Raw genomic sequence first — 20,220 nt, forward strand, 5'->3', positions numbered from 1 at the left:
AAGGCTGTAGGCAGTGAAGCTTGAAAATGACCAAGCATGGGGAGAATGAGATAGAAAACAGCCCAGTGTGCAAGCAGGGGCAAGCCTGACTATCACAGGAGGAGAAGGGATGGTGGCTGGAAGAAAAGTGAGAGATGATTCTTAAAAATAAGTTTGCTGTGGGCTGAGGAAATGGCTCTGTGAGTAATCAGTTTGCCATACAAGAACGAAGATCCAATTTTGATCTTTAGAACCTCAAAACCAGGTGTAGTGGTGTACATCTGTAGCACTAGGGAGAGAGAGAGAGACAGGAGGATTCCAGGGGCTCGGTGGTAAGCCAGCCTAGCTGAATCAGTGAGCTTCAGGCTCAGTGAGAAACCCTGCCTCAAAAACAGGATGGATGGGTCTGGAAAGGTGGCTCAGTGGTGAAAAGTACTTGCTGCTCTTCCAGAGGACCTGAGTTTGCTTCTGGCACCCATATTAACAAGTTCACAACTTTCTGTAATGGCAGCTCCAGGACAGCTTCCCCCAGCCCCACCTTTCTCTCTCTCTCTCTCTCTCTCTCTCTCTCTCTCTCTCTCTCTCTCTCTCTCTCTCTCTTGTGCATGCATGCACACACACACACCATATACAACACATAAGCAAAAATAAGATAAATCTTTAAAAAAGGGTAGATAGATCCTGAAAACAATAAAGTTGGTCTTTGGTCTCTACATGCACACACATGTACATACACATGCACACACAAAGCATGTACACACATACACATACAAGTGTGCTGAAATATCAAATATAACCAAGAAAATAATCACTTCAGGGATAATTTAATTTTAAATTAAACATCTCAACAACCCTAGAATGTACAGATTAAAGAGATTTATTTTTCATACTGTTTGTGGTACTCAAAGTATAATTGCAAAATCATTCTCTTCATTTTATGGGTGGTAAAAATGAGCCATGAAAAAATGTCTGTAAGAAAGTTTTTTTTTTTTAAAAAAATCAAAGCTCTTCAAGCAGAATACTCACTGATTTTTACATTAAAAAAAATCATACTGTTAAGAAAAGAATTTCTGTGACAGTTACGTGTCCAGTAACAGTTACGTGTCCAGTAAATCTCAAGTTTCAAGGCCAGTTACATGTGTTCATTCTTGTTATAGGTATGGCAGCATGTTTCATCTCTGGGTTACATCCTGAAGATGCCAAAGTCAGTCCTCTGGATTGGCGCATTGAGGGCTGCGCTAAGGCTAAGCCCCAGGACCAGCCTGGTATCCACAGGATCAATAATCCCATCATCCCACAGCCTGTGAAAAGATGAAAACGGTCACTATGAGTGTGCCATCAAGCCACCATTCCTCCATGCCATGCCCAGAATCACCAAGAGGACCAACCACAATACAGAAAGTTCTGGACTAGTGCCTGTGTACAGGAATGGCCAATAGCAGTCATGTTTGAGAGAGTAAAACATCAGTGTTAACATTCAAAGAAAAGACCGTCAGTGCTCCTACCCAAAGAAAAGACTGTCAGTGCTCCCACCCAAAGAAAAGACCGTCAGTGCTCCCATCTAAAGAGAAGACCGTCAGTGCTCCCACCCAAAGAAAAAAAGACCGTCAGTGCTCCCACCCAAAGAAAAAAAGACCGTCAGTGCTCCCACCCAAAGAAAAGACCATCAGTGCTCCCACTCAAAGAAAAGAATGGCAGTGCTTCCCCAGGCTGCCATGTGGAGCCATGTGAACTTGAGGCTTTAGGAAAGACTTCATGCTTCTTTGCTCCTCACAGACTTGCAGCCATCACCTCCATCCGCTCTGTCATTAGCATGGAGTCCCATAAGCCCAGGTAAAAATCCAGTATTGCTAAAGGCATACGATCTGAATCTCTTAGCAAGCCGGCAATCACAGTGTAAGCCTCACTACATTTTATTAGTAAAATAAGCAACTTAAAATACCAGTCTTTATTTTTTGCTACAGTAGAAAAAAAAAAAAACCTTAAGCTGATTTGAAGAGAAACTCTTAAGTAGAGATTTTAGTTTGTTCTCACTGACATCCTCAAATTTATAGTTTAAAAAAAAAAAGGAATGAGAAGTGACACTGTTTTTTTAGTTGCTTATTCAGTTTTTTAAAAGATAGGTCTTACTCTATAGGCCAACTGTGCCTGGAACCTGTGGCGATCCTCCTGTCTCAGCCTTCTGCAGATGTGAACTACCTTGCTAAATGAGGAATGCCTATTCCTTTAGGGTTAACTATTAGTAAACGGCAGTTTTGCCTTTTTTACTCATAGTGCTTCTAGCATCTGGATGTCACATCAATTATTAAACGGTTTTCACATGGGCAGACAGGAATCACATCTTTGCTCATAAAACATTCATCACAAGGACCCTAAAGTACCAGTGGCCAATCAACAGGAGGTTGTTCTTGGAACTGTGAACAGGTGGATTGATTATCCCTCGGGAGCCGTGAACCACAGAGTTCCCCAAGAAATGCTGGAAGAGCTCGTTAATGACAGCCATTAAAGGCTGCCTAAGGAAGAGGGTCAATCCAATGCACATGAGCAGATATCCACGTGTGCCACAGAGGATTTAGGGAACAGGAACTGGGGCTGAGAACTAAAGCACTAGCCTAGCAGGTGTGAGGTTTGAGCCCCAAAACAAAAGGCAATGAAACAGAGGTTCCTGTAACAGGAGATGTTCCAGAGAGCTGGCATCTACCATGTTCAAGCCTAAGCAAGCCAGGGAACAAGTGCTAAGATGGGATTTATCAACCCCAAAAACAAGACCCCAAGCCAGTTTACAAATCTTTTCATCTTTAGGAAAAGGTTGTTGTCTCCAGGCCAACAACTGTTTCAACGGTAGGATTAAGCACATACAGATTAATAGAGAAACCTTCCTGTCTTTTAACATTTACTTGTAAAGAACCATCTATCCAGCCACACTCACTGAGGTCTTGAATGTAACCCATTAACAAGCATTAACGGGCTGGAGAGATGGCTCAGTGGTGAAGAGCACTGACTGCTCTTCCAGAGGTCCTGAGTTCTATTCCCAGCAACCACATGGTAGCTCGAAACCATCTGTAATGGGATCCAATGCCCTTTTCTGGTGTGTCTAAAGAAAGCAACAGTGTACTCACATACATAAAATAAATAAACCTTTAAAAAAAAGCATTAATATTAGTATAACAATAATAAAGGATTCAATCTTTCCCAAGAGATGACTCATCTTAGGCATTAAAAAAACAAAAACAAAAACAAAAACTAAATTCACAGCTCATCTAAAATTTTCCATTTCCAAAGTTGAACATTTCAACTATCCCTGAGTATTTTAGTCAAAACTTCATTCATGTGAAGAACTGTCAGTGAGCTTATACATTCGCTTTATATTTATTTTAAATCTCTCCATGGTTCTCTGTAAGTCTCTGCCTCTACTGGTTGTTATTACTGAATATCTGTTTGGATTATGGCAAAGTGAGGTACAATTTTGTTGTTCAAACCAAAGATTATAAACTAATTTGTTATTAATTAAATGAATCAATGACCCACCACAACATAATTATAAATCGGTCTGGGGTTGGAGGGACAGTTAGCACAAAAACAAATAGGAGTTTTCAAAATTTACAAATGGGGCTGGAGAGATGGCTTAGCCGTTAAGAGCACTGACTGCTCTTCCAAAGGCCCTGAGTTCAATTCCCAGCAACCACATGGTGGCTCACAACCATCTGTAATGAGGTCTGATGCCCTCTTCTGGTGTGTCTGAAGACTACAGTGAACTCATATAAATAAAATAAATAAATCTTAAAAAAATCAATAAAAAACAAAACAAAACAAAAAAAATTTACAAATGTGTTCAAGAACTGTGCTCAGATGGGGGAAGGCTGATCTATCACGCTGGGTTCAAGCCCACTCCAGCACTGCCTACTTAATGGTGATGACACAGAGGCCTGAATCCTGAGACTCCAGAGGTAGAGGGGTCAGGAGTTCAAGATCATCCTTAAACTTAGCCGGTCCTCAGCCAATCTGAGCTATAAGGAGACCCAGTTGCCAAACAACACAAATCTCAAATGTTACTATCTCAACTCAAACTGACTGACGATCAATACACTTTTGTCTTTGTACCCTACTGCCAAGAGCAATGCTGGCCACAGGGGAGGAATTCCAATGACTGAAATGAATTCTAACTTTCCTATTTTCTTCTGCCCTTCTCTCCAGTTCGCCCTGACTAGTAAAGGGCGTGATCCAAGGCATAACCTAATTTTAGAAGACACTAGTATTTACTCTTTTCTCTATCTGCCCAAGGGAAGAAAGAAGGCATGGCTTAGATCTATCTTCATAATACTGAATAGTACAGCTATTGGAAAAACCATTTGAAAGCACGTACCAAGCAGTCTCCAGCTGGGAGAGGCAGGGCGAACTTATTACCTCATTATGATTATGCTTTATAGAAAACAAACAGTTAGCAGCGGCAGTGGTGTCGGAGGTAATTACTTGACATTGACACGTGGGCCCTGGCTGTGACTAATCACCTTCCGAGTATGCAAGCACACTTGCATAGTGTCAATACGTGATCAACCAATCAATCTCATGCTTAAAATAGGGAAGCAACCAAACAATCAGAAGGAGCATGGGTGGCACACAGAAATCTATGCTTAGGCAAAGATCGGGATCAACTCCTGAATGTGTGACACTCAGCATTAGAACTCTTATCCACCACTGGCCCACCTCTGGCTACAGGGCCACACCACATAGATACCCTAAGTAGGGTGGAACGTGGGAGCAATGGAGGAACAGCTACAGTGTAAGGAAGCCTGGGAGCAGTGTAGCATAAACAACTGGCTGTATAAAAGTTAACTTTTTGTCCAGGCAGTAACAAAGTCTTTCTATATAGCTCAGGCTGGCCTCAAACCTCCTTCCACAGATATACAAATGGCAGGAAATCAGGCTTACACCATCATACCTAGCCAGACACTACATTTGTCTCCTATGAATGTCAACCATCCCGGGTGCTCAGGTGTCTATGAAGCTGAGATTGAAGGGCTGAGAGAACCCCTGATCTCACCTTGCACTGGAGTAGTAAGGGTTCCCCTCCTCTTCGAACCTCTTAATGATGGGCTCTTTCAAAGCTGCCTCCTCTGCACTGGAGAACTGAAAGCAAAGAGACGTTAAGTCAGCTTCACCGGAACTGATTCCTCATAGTGACAGATCGCAAAGGATGTTTTAACATACATGGCCTTGATTGGGACACAGGTCATCAAAGACAACATGCTGAGGCCATGTAACGCAAAGAAAGCCAAAACCAGGGGTGTCACACATCACTGTGTTCCAGCAGGATACAATAGTAGATGTGAGTCCCATCATAGAACTAAAAAGCATTCAACAATCTCCAGTTAAAAAGGTGGAGAAGGCCATGCACAGTGGTGCACACCCTTAACCCTAGCTCTTTATAGGAGAATTTATCTCCAACTCTGAAGTATTCCAGAGCTGCAGATATAGGGGATGCACTTGCCTAGCCTTTGGGAGACCTTGGCTTCAACCTCCAGTACCAAAATAAATAAGTAAATAATCAGGTACACTAGAAACAAATGACTTACTTCAAGTCAACTTTACCCTCTCTCATGCTCATACTTCAGTCTGTAAGCACTGGAGGGAGAACCACAAACACTACATTTGCACATATGAAAAGGGATGATTTAAATATCTATATACCAAATGAACTAAAGAATGGATATTTAAGAAGGGGTTACTTTTGTTTGATAAAGTTCAACCATATCTTTGAAACTTCAGATAGATTGACTATGACCTACCCTGCCAACAGCATCCCCTTCTGCCCTCCTCCAGCTAGACACACACACACAGAGCAAAGCTACTATGTTGCTTTAATACTGGCTGGCACTAAAGTGAATCTAAAATATCACCTACCAGCAAAGTGCCTGCTGCCAGGTAGAAACAAAGAGGCAGGCTTGGGTTGATAGTCAGTGGGTAAAAACTCTTGCACTGAAACCATGGGGACCTGAGTTCAGATTCCTAGGATCCATGTAACAGCTGGACATGTAGCACAAGCTGGCGTGGGGAGATGGGAGACAGAGATGGGAGAAACCCTGGAAGTACACTAGAATCCCTAGTGTACACAACAGAGAAACAACAGAGAGACCTCGCCTCAGGTCAGACGGAAGGTGAGGTCCAATACCAGAGGTTGTCCTTTGACCTCCACACAGCACCATGCAGTGGCATCTTCACACATGAGTGTACACGCACAGACAGAAGGAGGTGACAGACACAAGTGACTTTGCAGACCCTGTGGTTGATCACGTGATCCCTACCGGCAGGGCAAAGCAACGTCACACTAAGGCGGTGTCCATACTATCGTTCCTGTGACAGGACAATGGTACACACAAGCTACTGCAGAATCACGAAGCTGGCATTCCAGGACCTGGTGCGTAGACAGAGCCCTTAAACGTCATAACTAAATATTTGTACAGAATTTCCGAGGAATCTCTAACAGAGACACAAAGAAAGAATCCATCTTAAGAGCAGCCACCCCAGCTTGCCTTCGGCAGTACATTTACACTCTTTTCCGTCCATTTTTCCATAGTTACACTCTCAAAGAACACTAATGCCATTCACATCTCAGTAGGTGACTGACTCTCTCTCTCTAAAGGGACCCTTAACAACAATGTAAAACAAAAACAGAAACAAAGGTCTGCTGCTTTGGGCCAAAAAGGAGTAAACTGGATTTCCTTAGATCTCAGTAACAGCAAAAGAGTAAGAACCCAGCATGTCTGTCTGTTGCTTGGGAATTTCTGGGGCCGCAGGTACAGATCAGCGGTATGGCCCCAGAGTGGAGCCTCACAACCCTTCCCACGAACACACGGGTAGCCTGTGTGCTCTGCTCCTGCACTGCCGGGATTTGCAGGTGATAGCCAAACCCACAAGAAGCAATGAAGTCACTCACCTGCTTCCCTTCACGTGCTTTCTGGTCTCTTGCCACTGTGGCTAACACGGTAGCTGCCTGCTCTCCTCCCATCACTGAGATACGGGCATTTGGCCACATGTAGAGAAATCTTGGACTGGAAGGAAAAAAGGAATCATCGGATTCATGCAGTACAAGTAGGCATGGTGGCAAAAGGCTGTAAACAGACTAAAGTATAACTGACCAAGTGTGCCAAATGTCATTTTATACCCCAGACCTGGGATAAAGTGAGGACTTATTTGTGTTTTGTTTGTAGGCATGACCCTCTGTAGCCTGAGCTGGCCTCAGATTCGCTGTGTAGCAAGGCTGACTTTGAACTTCTGATTTTCCTGCCTCCACCTGCTAAAAGCTAGAATCACAGGCCTGTGCCAGCACTGCTGAGATTGACCATTTGTAACTTAATTGGAAATACATTTCTTTCTTACAAAAAAAGCTGTGGACACTACCTGCTACACCCACTCAAGTGGAGTCTGCGTGACAGCAGTCCCTGAGGTGAAAAGTTTCAAAGAAGCTAGTCTCCTGGAGCCCTTTTGGCATTCCTAACTTGGAAGCGGTCCAGATTTGTCCTTGTGATAGTCGATGGAGGGTCTCGTGTGCTTTCTTTCTGTATTAGGTACAGAGGTGCCCCCAAGGAAAGATTTGCTAAGCTAAATTGGACGTTGCTTTCTGACCTCCACCAATGTTCCAACATCACAGTCTATGCTAAGCTGAACCCTGGCTTGGAATTTTGTAAAGAATGTTACCCATTCAGACTAATTGCCTCCAACATTGTTAGGGAGGTAGTGAAGGAGATAGGGCATTGGAGTTTACTGAATAAGAGTTAATTATCCCAGGGCAAGTTCAACTAAGAATCCTCATTACAATCACGTATGGCAGACCACATTAGAACTGCAGCTGAGCCACTCCCAGGAATTAGATTCTTGTATTGTTCTTGGTAAGGTTAGCAAGACTGGGACCCCTGGGGCATATCTCTGCTAGCCCAGAAGATTAGCATAGTTGGGCGTTTACTAAGGACTGGCTGGTTGTGGGCTATACAATAGACTAGAATAGAAACTATTTAAACCTGGCTTCTAAGATTAAGCTGACTTTAGATAAAGCTGACTTTCTTTGAGTTGCCACCACTGCTTAGTTCCTGTCAATTTACATACATATACTTTTCTATAGAACCATTGTGCTTCAGATGACCTTGATGTACCTAGAACGTTATGTCGCCTGACTTTTCTTTTTCCTTTGTAATGACCATAAAAGTCTGATGCCTACTTTGAGAAAACACACTCAGATTCAACACTCCCTTGTGTCTGTGTCTATGTGTCATTTTCGTCAACTCCTTGCCCGCCTGATAACTGGGACCCCAATTCTCCCATGGGTTGAGGGACCCTCAACTGGCCCGGCCTGCAGGAACTACCCACCTATATGCTCTGCCACACATTCCATAGTTTCCAGCCCCATATGATCCCCCAATTATGACAGTTATCTTAGGCACTTTGGCACAGGCTACTGCAGCTACCATCTTGGCACCATCCTTGGCAATCCCTTCGGCTTCATAGTCTCTGCCAACCATGAATCCTAGGAAGGAGAATAGAAACATACCCTTGAGCAATGGATATACAGGCAGAAGTCAATTCCACCAAGGTACTGCAAATTATGGCTTAAATTAACTTTCCCATAAATCTTCTCATTCCTGTGAGAATAGTCCCACAGGAAGTGCATACCCCAAAGTGTGCTTCAAAGGACCACAATAAAAATCTTTCTTCAAAGGCTGGAGAGGTGGCTCAGAGGTACTGAGTTCAATTCCGAGCAACCATATGGTGGCTCACAACCATCTATAATGAGATCTGGTGCCCTCTTCAGGCCTGCAGGTACACATGCACACATGCAAGCAGAATGCTGTATACATAATAAATCTTTAAAAAAAGAAAAAAAAACTCTTCATGTTTGTTTGTTTATTTTTGTTTTTCTCTGAGTAAGACTTGGCTGTCTTTGAACTCATTCTGTAAACCAGGCTAACCTCAAACTCACAGAGATTCCCCACCCCCCACCTCTGCCTCCTGAACGCTGGGATTAAAGGCAATGTGCCACCACCATCACCAGCTCTCCCTTCACTTTTTAAATGTCCTTAAAACACTTTGTTTCCATACACACAGATCTTTGAGCAAGAGAAGGAAACAATCTGTCTTTAAGAGAGCATCACAAGGCAGAGGCTTGATGGGGAGAGACTGTGACATTGCCACAGGAAAGGTACCACCCGGCAAGCCAGCCTGGAAGGCTTCCACATCCACTGACCTGGTTTAAAATTGGCCTCCTCACTTTGCAGCACTGCTTAAAACTTTGATGAAATAAAGATTAATGTTTCATGGGGATGTTGAGTCCCTGCCAGGGGCTCAATAGCAAGATTAAAAAAGAAATGGCTTCTTTGTAATTATAGGATTCCTCTGTTTCTTCAAGCCCCAACTCTGAGGAATTCGCTCTTCTGCTATAACATGCCTTCTACAACAGGGGCATACCCTTCTCTTGTTTGAGAACCACAAAGTGAGGTTTCAGTTTTCTGCCCCACCTGAGGCTCTGGGGAAGGTATTTGTTTCCCCTGCATATGGAGCCTTGCTTGTCTGACTGACTCTGCTCTTGGTTGGCAAATCTCCAGGGTTGTGTCATCCAATTCACTCCAGCAATCCTGTGGAAGAGCTGGACATGCTGGAACACTGAGGAACCACACCAGGGACCCTTGCATTTGCTGGTGAGGTCTGACACTCCAGCCACTTTCATAAGCCAGCCTTCAGAGCAGCTCAGAACTGCTTTAACCAATGCATCTGACTTTCCAGAATATTCTATCATAGCTGCCCCCAAGGAACAGCTCTTTTCAGGCCCTCACCTGACCAACTCTACAAACATTCTACCTCCAAAAGAAAAGAAACCACTTCATCTGTTTTTCTCAAATCTTCCTTCCTACCATGTAAACACACACACACACACACACACACACACACACACACACACACTACACACATAAACACACACACACAGAGAGAGAGAGAGAGAGAGAGAGAGAGAGAGCAAACAAACATAACTCACACACACAAATCCTGTAGTCTTGCTTCTTTTTTCCCTATACTCTTATTTGTTCCTGAGAAGTCTTCCTACTCTTGAGAATTCTTAGTTTCCCTTTTTTTAAAAAACAAAAACAAAAACAAACTATTTGCACTACAAAAAAATGGAGAGGAGCAAGGGGAGAAAGCAGAATGGCTTCAAGACTATTCTCTTCTCCTCGGGTATTTCTTCTCTATTCCCACAGCTTTAACCATCCTCTCCTCATTCAAATGCACACTTTCATCCCCAGCTAAGATATCTTTCCCAGCCCAAGATTTACTCAGTGGCATACTGTACACCCACACACCAGTGCCTCACAGGTCCCTCATATACAATGTTGCAAGGCAAAACTCAGTCTCTGCCTCCAAAAACAGTCTAAATAAAGCAAAACAAGACAAAAATGGGAAAATTGTCTAAGCAAATATTTAACTTCATAACGGTGAGCCAAAGTCAGAAATGAGGCTCTAGCATCAGTAAACTTCAAGGACTTTTCTATCTGTTCTTATACAGGGTACCAGGTAGGAATCTCTCAGGTCACTATCTGGAACAAATTCCTCTCAAAATTCATCAAGGGCTGAGGGTGTGGTCATCGAGAGAGCATTTATCTAGTCTCCTTAAGTCCCTGGGTTCTTCCCCAAATACTGGAAAAACAAAACAACAACAATAACCACACATATACACACACACACAGAATGAAGGTACTTCATCACTATATAAAGTCCTGTTCAAGGGTGAGAGGCCTGGCTGGTCTACATAGTGAGTTTCCTCCTCAGAGAAACCTGTCTGAGCTCAAAACTCCTTAAAAGCCTCTGCTGGTAGATGGGGTAATATACATGTCTTTAATCCTAGAACACAGAAGGCAGAGGAGGAAGGCAGGTTTTTGAGAATTCAGGGCCAGCTTAGCATAGTTAGTGTGTTCAAGGCCAGCTAAGGCTACACAATGAAACCCGATTTTTAAAAAAGTCTATTTTCTAAGGAATGGACGCTTATTGGTAGCCTGAGATACGTATCTATATCAACACAATGCAGCATACAAAATGGTAGATCAGAAAACATCTAAATACTACAGCAGGAGGTCTTCAAAATCAACCTACTCCTGCTTAGGATTGTCTATGGAATGTTAAGTTCTGAAGCATAATGTTCACACTAGTCACAGGCTATTCTATGGGGCTAAAATGCAAAATGTCTGTTTGTTCAGTGCAAACAGACATTTTCAAAATATATTACTTCAAGACTGGGCAGTTAGCTAGTTAGTAAAGCACTTACCAAGAACTATGAGGGCCTGATTTTCACCCCTAGCATCCACATAGAATGCCAGGTAGCATGGTGCACACTTGTACTCCCAGTGCTGGGAGGACAGAGACAGAAGGACCTTTAGGGACCACTGACCAGCCAGTCTACAGTCTAGTCTAACAGATGAGCTTCACCCAGTAAGAGACCCTGTCTCACAAAAACAGTGGACAGCTCAAGGAATGACATTTGAAGTTGGCCACTGGCCTCTAATAAATACACATACACACATACACAAGAATAGATAGATAATTGATTGACATTATTTCAGATAGAATTTACTGTACAGTGAAAGTAAAGAGATGCTCATAGTATGTGTTTGGAATCATTAGGAAACAGTGAGTCAGACACCCTCTCTAGTTGCGGTTAAGACGGGACATCCTGCTGCTCCTGGGTGAATGGTAGACGTGAGCAGGAGTCAAGAGAAGTCATGTAAACATTTGTAATACACGAAATTCATAGACTGCTTCATGTAGAACACCTAAGGTGTTGTACTAAGTGAGACTACTTAGTTCTCATGAGGGAAACCCTCTGCATTAACACACGAGCTGCAGAAGACAGCAGGGCTCTGGGTCAGACATACGAGAATGACTGCCTCACCGGTGATGTTCTGGAGAAACAGCAGGGGGATATTTCTTTGGCAGCACAGCTGGACAAAGTGAGCACCCTGTAAATACAAATAAAAACACCTGTTGTTTAAGAAACACACAAATTCCTACCCAACCCACACTTCCAGGCAGAGTTAAGAAAGAGCACAGCCCTTGTCTGGCCTCCTGTTTACTATAACAGTTCAGTGCTGCTCTGTCACCAGGATGTAAGTGACTGTGTGTATGCAAGGCCTTTCTATGGCCTTTCTATTCACATAGAATCTGCCCTCATTCTCCAGGTCTCTACTTTAGGAAAGGCAGAACAAAAGCCTTCTGTGGTACCAAGGCTGATGTGTACGTCTGGGTGACCACTTGAAATTCCATCAGATCCAATACTGTGCTAAAATAGACATCTTTCTCACCGACACAATCCAAAGAGATACAATTTTTAGATTAGGTCAATGTTAGAGACTTCTGGCCTTGAGGTTAGGGAATTGTTTAATAATCCCAACATGTATTCTTTTCCTATCTTATTTACCATTCCTGTGTGTTTTTTTTTCTGTGTTTGCAAATCCCTTTCCCTCTTCTAGAAAGGTCCTGGTAGACACACCATTGAAAGGTAATTGCTCACCCTCTGTATAACTATGTTTATAGAAATGAGGAAACCACAGAGTCCTTTGGGGCTTATTTCAATAAAGGAAATGTCAGACTGGAGCCAAATATAACTTCTCTAGGGCTTAACCTGTGCCAAGATGGCAGACAAACCAGATTATTTGTCTAGCTCTGGCCTGGCCTGATATTTACTCTACAGGAATAAAAACACTACCTACTCTCTGTGTGTGTGTATGTGTGTGTGTGTGTGTGTGTGTGTGTGTGTGTGCGCACGCGCGCGCGCACGCATATGTTTGTTTTAAGACAGGGTATGTTTATGTAGTCCTGGCTATCCTGGAATTCTCTATGTAGACCAGGCTGGCCTCAAACTCACAAACATTCTCCGGCTTCTGCTTCTCAAGTAGTAAAATTAGGAGCATGTGCCACCACACCCAGCTTTATACATACATGCATATGACTATATGCATGGACACGTGTGTATGTATGTGTGTATCCTTTAAGCTGCTATTTAGGAATTTTTAATATCTTTAAAAACACTATAAACTATTATATAAAAACTGATAAAACTTCTATATATGGCAAAAATCATTTTTTAAAATGAAAAAAACCTAACAAAACAGTACACTCTTAAGAGTACTAAGGTCCTTTGTAATATGATTATAGGTATAGCTCAGGCTACCCTGGAACTACCCTCCTATCTCAGCCTCCCAAGTGCTAGGCCTACAGGAGTAAACTACATGTCTAGCTACCATCTATTTTCTTTGAGTTTGTTTTCATTTTATAATTAAGTTGGGAGAACTACAGGTCTAGCAGGATATAAAAATTAGTTTTATTGCTAAGACATTTCTCTAAGGACAAATGTCTCCTCAATTAGCCTGAGCGTAACAGCCTGTTCCTCTCTCAGTGAGGGCACTGCTTTGTTGACTGAAAAGGAAAGACTGAGGCTTTTTTTTGTTACAATATTTTACCAAAAGTACATGAGTTACATTTCCACAAGCTTAGGTGAATTTGAGACAAAGATGTGAAATCAAGTCCTGAGCTCAGAGCACTAGGGACTCCGCCATTCACTGCCGCAACTGAAGTAACAATGACCTACGATCGATCTGCACATTACTGAAAAAGTAAAAACAACGTTTAAAAGATGATTGGAGAGGTCACAACTCGGAACCACAGACAAACGGTATCAGAATCTCCCCAGCATGGGGGAGCCTATAGAATGAGACACTCTCAGGGCAAGAGTTCCCTGCCTTCTCAGAACACTTCCAGGTAAGCAATTATAATTCCAGCCTCTCATTGAGGATCTTCCTAAATCACCCAATAGGCTTCACTAGTGCTGCACCCAGCTCCTCACACCATGTAAACCACCATAGAAGCCAGGCCAACACAAGCACTGCGCATAAGCACACACATGGTATTTGCTTGCTAATTCAGGTAATACTACACCTTCACAATTAACTATGCTAAATTAGAAAATCTTAATGCATTTAACAGTACTTGCCTTTTTTGCAGATTCAGAAAACAAAACTCCATTGTTTCCAATGATGCCAACGGGGTACCCAAAGATTCGGGCAAATCCTCAAGAGAAGATGAAAAAAAGAGTTATTATTTTTAGGGGGGCTTTTCTTTTGCAACAGAGGCATACTATACACTCTTTAACTTGAGAGCAAAGGTTAAAATGTAAATAGAGGTGCTCTATGGAGGAAAAAACAAAACGAAAAAACCTTGTGCTTTTTTATTCGTAGAGGTACTAGGTTTCTTGTTTGCTCTGTTTATGCTTCTTGAAAGCCCATGTTCTATGTAAGGTTATCTATATTTACTTAGTTTGATTAAATGATTCATTTAGAATATGCACTTAGCACACGTGAGTGCTCCCAGTGTACCAGAGACCAGGGTGTCCTAAAATATTTCTGTTTAAAGTTTAAAATATCTCAAACTTGGGCTGGAGAGATGGCTCAGTGGTTAAGAGCACTGGCTGCTTTTCCAGAGGCCCTGAGTTCAATTCCCAGCAACCACATGGTGGCTTACAGCCATCTGTAACAGAACCTGAAGACTTCTTCTGGCACACAGGTATACATGTAGATAGAGTATATATATAATTAATACATCTTAAAAAAATTATAAAGTATCCAAACTTTAAGGAAATTCTTTAAAAAGAATATTCTGATCTTGTCTTCTATCTTTGTCCCTCGATGTTATATCGCTATCAACACCAACATTTCAAGGTCTGTGTAGGGACCCACCCTTAGTCCTGCCCTACCCACAAAGGGATGGAAATCTGGCACATGTTGCTACCCACTTTTTAACCACTTATAACTCAGCCTTCTCAATGTCCTATGGGGGCAGGAGTGGGCATGGAGGCACAGATAGCCAGGCTGAATTGGGCACATGCTTCCATTATGCCAGCCTTTCGATCAAGGAAGGGTCTTTACTAATTATCTGATCCAAACAGAAAAGCAGAGAATGTCATAGAAATCTCCGAGGCTTAGAAGAATCCTTAAGGAGCTTGCAGAAACACCCAAGCCTCTGACATCCAGCTCCACTCTCTCCTTTCAGGCCTCCAACTTATCTCTCTCTCCTCTGACCCCAGCCTTACATGAATTCTGGTACAATGGAGAAAAGATGGGGGAACCAGCTGTGTCCCTGACGCAAGGACACAGAGTACCACGGTCTTTTGGCAGGTACAAGGCAAGCACTCAGAAGGTGACAACAGAGACATCCCATCCATCTTAAAGGAAGCAGAATCTGGCTGGAGAGTTTTAAACCGCTGAACAATGAGGGCTACATCCTGCACTGTGCCAGACAAATCCTGCCCATATATCAAACAAAAAGCTCTTAATCACTTAAACACCTAAAGAGAAAACCATAAACTCCCCTTCCAGCATGAGCCATCCTCTCGCTCATAAATTGAGCTAGGAAGAATTGCCAAGATCCAGTCTTAAGCCTCCACGGACAGCTGTAATTTGGATTTCTGGAGCTTCTCTTTCCCTGATCTGCTAAGTTTTATTCAGAATAAATACTGTATTGTCAGGCTTTTTACAGTCTAATAAAATTCACAAAATTTGTTCTGCCATTTTCCACTGGTGGGTTACTATGAGTCTAGCATCTGTTTGAAATGGTTTCTTTCAGAAGCTAACAATGCCAACACTTTAGACGAAAGAACTAACTTGTATACACACTGTTTCCCCCCAACATGGCATACTGTCCTGAATTTTCAACTTGCTGTCTGAATGCATCCCTTAGGAGGGGCCTGGCTGGATGCCTGTAAGGTCAAGAACACTTGCTGCTCTTGCAATCCCAAGCACCCACATTAGGTGACTTGGAACTCCAGTTCCAGGGTATCCAGTGCCCTAGTGTAGTCTCCATGGTCACATGTGGTATACATAAACATATGTAGGTATACCCTCATACACATTAAAAAATAAATCAACCTTAGGAAACAAAACTATCTGTATCTCCTATGTAGATGAACTGGAGCTATACAAGGGGACAAGGCTGAAGCTTTGAAAATAACTGCTACCCAGAACAAAAAGCACTGCAGATACTCTCTGCTCCTGTCACGTCCGGGCCACAAGGTCACACGTAAGAGTTTAGGCCATAGCATCAGGCCATCGTCATTGTAAGCTCTTTGGATCCAGGAAGCCAAACCATCTTCATAAAGCAGTGACTCCGACAGCTGACTCACAACACTTATGCCTCTCCGGATAACAAAGCTCCTGGCGTGAGCTTGGTGGCAACTGATGACTTATTTCCAAAGCAACCGAAAACGTTTGTGTTTTCAACTCTTCGCTTTCGTACCTGTGACTAGTGTGTCTCCATACAAGGCCTTGAACTCATGGAATCTGCTTCCATCCACGATTCTAGCGATGACCTAAGAGGAAAAATAGCAATGCTCCTGAGAAATTACATCACAAAAGCATGCCTGCAGTGACTGACGTCACTTAAAAGGAAGGCAATTCTCAGGGATGTCACATTCAATCTCATGCTACACGGAGAAGCTCTTCAGGATTCCCCTTGACATGTGCACTGTCAGTGCCCGGAGTCATCCCACACTGTGATGCTTATGGTATACATAAACATATGTAGGCAAACACTCCTACATATACAAAATAAATAAGCCTTAGGAAACAAAAATGATCTACAGGGAGGCTGTGGGAAGACTGAACTCACTCAACAGCCTTCTGTGAAATTAGACATTCCACAGAACTCTGGGTGAAACTGGAGCCAAACAAGGAGACAAGGCTAAAGTCTTGGAAATATCTGCACACAGGAGATGCAGAAGAGAATCTGGAGCTGATAGCTAAGCCCGGAGCTCCAGAGGCCTGAGCAGTGCCATGGCGGGGCTTCAAAGAACTGATGAAAATCCAAAGTCCAGCTGAGGGCTTGGAGTGAGGAACATTGGGATGATTCTGTTCGTGACCCGATGTGCCAGGGTAAGTAAGTCACTTCTTAGAAAACACTGTCATTTACTCTGTGACATTGCAAAGGTGAAGAAGGGGTTCTGACAGCTGGGGAAAGAGATGAACTGGTAGGAAAGGAGCCTGTACATGATGCTGAGAGGAACAGTGTGTGTTCAACTGCAGCTCTACCACAGGAAAACTCATCGCAAGATCCTTATGCCCCAGGGATGTGGCTTAGTGGCATATTACTTGGTGAACGTGTGTGAAGCCCTGGGTTCCATCCCTAGTACTGCCTCCCTCCCCCAAACAGTCTGTTTTTGACCCACTCTCAATAGAGGATCATGTTTAAAAAGTATTAACTAAAGCACATGATCTCTGATTAAAAAGCAGCTATTATTACTGTTAAGCCTCAATAAGTAAGTGTTCATTAAGTCTCAGTATGAGGCAGCTGAGAGACTGGCGACATATATTGTTAGTCTAAAAGGAGCAGAAGAATTTATCCTTGACACATAAGTGACACATTTCCATCACATAAGTCTTTTAGTAGAGCGCATGCTCAGCATGCTTGAGGACTTGACTCCAATTCTGTTACCCACGAAGCCTGTTCTGTGCGTCTCTTGAACTCATTTGAGTTGGTACATAGTACTCCATGATGCTCATGCTCCCTTAGCAGAGAAATGAGGGGCTCATCCTGGCATCTCTCGTTGCAGAAAGTAAAAAACTTACTTTAAGTTAGTTTTTACTTATTTTCCTAAATATGGGAGGAAAACATGTTTTTTGGTCCTGCAGACCTCATAAAGTAAACCTTTTGACAAACAGTCAGCACATCACAGAGTCATTCTTCCACATGGAGTTGAAGCACCCCAGGGGCCCCAGAAATCCAGGGCCACTTCGAATAAAACAACCTCAGACTGGCTTTCTCTTTAATACCACTCCTATACATAAAGTATATTAACTACCTTCAGAAGAAGTCAAACTTCAGGAACAGATAAGTAATAACGTAATATTCTAGCAGCAGAAACCAGTGCTCGGACAGGCTGGGTCACCACTGCACCTGACTGAATAAGCCCCAGAGACCAGGCTGCTCCAGTATCACAACAGTGCGTGTGCTCCGGAGGCCTCTCTGTGAGGCTTATTCATTGCAGAGAAGATGGAAACATCATAACAAATGACCAGCAAACAGCACAAAGGCTAGGTTTCCATTAAAGCCCAGTAAGAAGCATTCGGAGGCAGGGACGTGTATCTGCTGCTCTCTACCTCTACCTCTGATGCTCAGAGTCTGCTCTCAGTAAATGCTATCGGGTAAGGGAAGAATTCTAGAAGAGGATTCTTGGCCATCTCAGCAGATCATGAGCACCATGGTTTTCTGTCTGTACTTAATTAAAAGTCAGGTTAAAAAGTAATTCTAAACTTCGTAGCTGAGTCATGTTGCTAAGGCAGAATTTCTATAAAATCCAAGACTTAACAGTAGTAAATAAATATTGCTTCCATATCTGTAGACATCTCTGCAGTGCAACCTCACCAATTCATACAAAAATCAAAAAACAAGAAAACACAAAAAAGTCTGCCTACCATGTTGCCAGACACCACTCTGGGAATTGAGAGCTAGCCATGGAGAAATGGTTACTGAAGAGATTTTTAAGGATAAGGAGTAATATATATAATTTATACCAGAAAAAATAGAATTTTAAAAAACTTATATATGTGGGGGGAAAGGGATTAAACATATGTATATATATATACCCCAAATATATTATTATGTATTAGAAATACATTATATGTACATGTATGTGTGTGTGTGTGTATATGTCTATATATAGTCATCCCTCATCCATGAGGACTTGTTCTATGTCCATATCCAAATCCAAAGATGCTGAAGTCCTTGCACAGAATGTCTTAATACTTGCATATCATTTATGTGTACTCCTTTAAACTTTGAATCATCTCTAGATTTCTATTTATTTATTTATTATATGTAAGTACACTGTAGCTGTCTTTGGACACACCGGAAGAGGGCATCAGATCTCATTACAGATGGTTGTGAGCCACCATGTGGTTGCTAGGATTTGAACTCAGGACCTCTGGAAGAGCAGTTAGTGCTCTTAACTGCTGAGCCATCTCTCTAGCCCCATCTCTAGATTTCTTAGAATAAGTAACAGAAGATAAATGCCCCATATGAACAGCTGTACATGATCAGTACAGAAAAATATCCTTTTAAAGGATTTCTGGCTGTGGTTGGTGGAATCCATGTACACAGAATCCCCAGATATGGAGAGCTAACTGTATCTACATATTAAGCCAAAAATATCAAAATGTTAGCTGTTCCTTCTGAATGAGAGAACAGACAATTTTATTCTATTTTCTGTGTTTTCTAACCACCACACCACCACCCTCATAGCCAATACAAAATAGTCTTATAGTCAAGAGGAAAAGTAACTTAAGATATTAAAGTTTCCAGCAAAGAATCTCAATAAGATGATTTCCTAATTTAAAATGTATCCTGCCAGCTATAGAGAACTGAAGAAAAATCAAAGCCTACACACTCTAAGCAAACACTGGAAACTGTCACTCTAGCTTCCAGAAGGCTATGTCACAATCTGTAACCATAGCAACGCTTCCAACTATAATTGTCTACTCTTTGCTAATGTCATACTGATCTAAAAAGGTATGCTTTTCTCTTCTAACAACTTACTGACATTTTGTCTATTTGGTGAAAATAAGAACACTGAGAAAAAGTAGTTGAAAATGGTATGACTGCTCTCGGTCATTCTTGCTGCCCACAATAGCATCAAGTCCTACCTGTGAACAAACCAAGCTTCCTCGTGTACAGTGAACACTTCCACTGAGAGGCTCTTCCTCATTTGCTGCTTACTGTAGACCAGCAACACCAAGTACACCAGCCAGGATAGCACTCCTGGATGTCACCACTCCTTACTAAGGCCCACCGTTGTCCCTCTGCATGAACAGAAACTTTAGGGGTGGCAGCTTGACTCACGGCTTGGGTCCCGCCTCCCACATACCTCTCGGACATCAAAACTCCTCTTAAGGTTCGCACCAACTATTCCATACAGTTCATCTGCGGGGAACAAGGGCTCCTCAGAAGGTTCAACAGTAACCTATGGAAATTTAGGGCAAAGGCAGTGTGTTTAAGGTCAGGATTCGGGACAGGACAAAGTGTTCCACAGGAAAAAGAAAGACAGAAAGGTTCCTACTCACATCCAGTTTCTTCTGATAATTGAGACTCCTCACAACCTTCCTTGTTAAGTGAAGGGCATGGTGGTCATCCAGGGCATAGTGATCAGTGACCCCAGACTTTCTG

At 42.6% G+C, this 20,220-nt stretch overlaps 1 protein-coding gene across 1 annotated transcript in view; it reads right to left on the reverse strand.

Annotated features, from left to right (window-relative positions):
• Nucleotides 1–787: 787 nt before the first annotated feature.
• Mccc2 (methylcrotonoyl-CoA carboxylase 2) overlaps nucleotides 788–20,220 on the reverse strand; it is a 78,488-nt gene continuing 59,055 nt past the window's right edge. Inside the window, exons 9-17 of the mRNA XM_031360083.1 lie at nucleotides 20,118–20,217; nucleotides 19,922–20,017; nucleotides 16,300–16,372; nucleotides 14,003–14,079; nucleotides 11,906–11,972; nucleotides 8,341–8,497; nucleotides 6,914–7,028; nucleotides 5,021–5,106; nucleotides 788–1,280 (exon numbers count right to left, since the gene is read on the reverse strand). Of these exons, the coding sequence (XP_031215943.1) occupies nucleotides 1,163–1,280; nucleotides 5,021–5,106; nucleotides 6,914–7,028; nucleotides 8,341–8,497; nucleotides 11,906–11,972; nucleotides 14,003–14,079; nucleotides 16,300–16,372; nucleotides 19,922–20,017; nucleotides 20,118–20,217 (889 nt within the window). The 3' untranslated portion in view covers nucleotides 788–1,162. The remainder of the gene's footprint in view (nucleotides 1,281–5,020; nucleotides 5,107–6,913; nucleotides 7,029–8,340; nucleotides 8,498–11,905; nucleotides 11,973–14,002; nucleotides 14,080–16,299; nucleotides 16,373–19,921; nucleotides 20,018–20,117; nucleotides 20,218–20,220) is intronic.

This window comes from Mastomys coucha, unplaced genomic scaffold (assembly GCF_008632895.1).
Source record: "Mastomys coucha isolate ucsf_1 unplaced genomic scaffold, UCSF_Mcou_1 pScaffold8, whole genome shotgun sequence".
Lineage (NCBI taxonomy): Eukaryota > Metazoa > Chordata > Mammalia > Rodentia > Muridae > Mastomys > Mastomys coucha.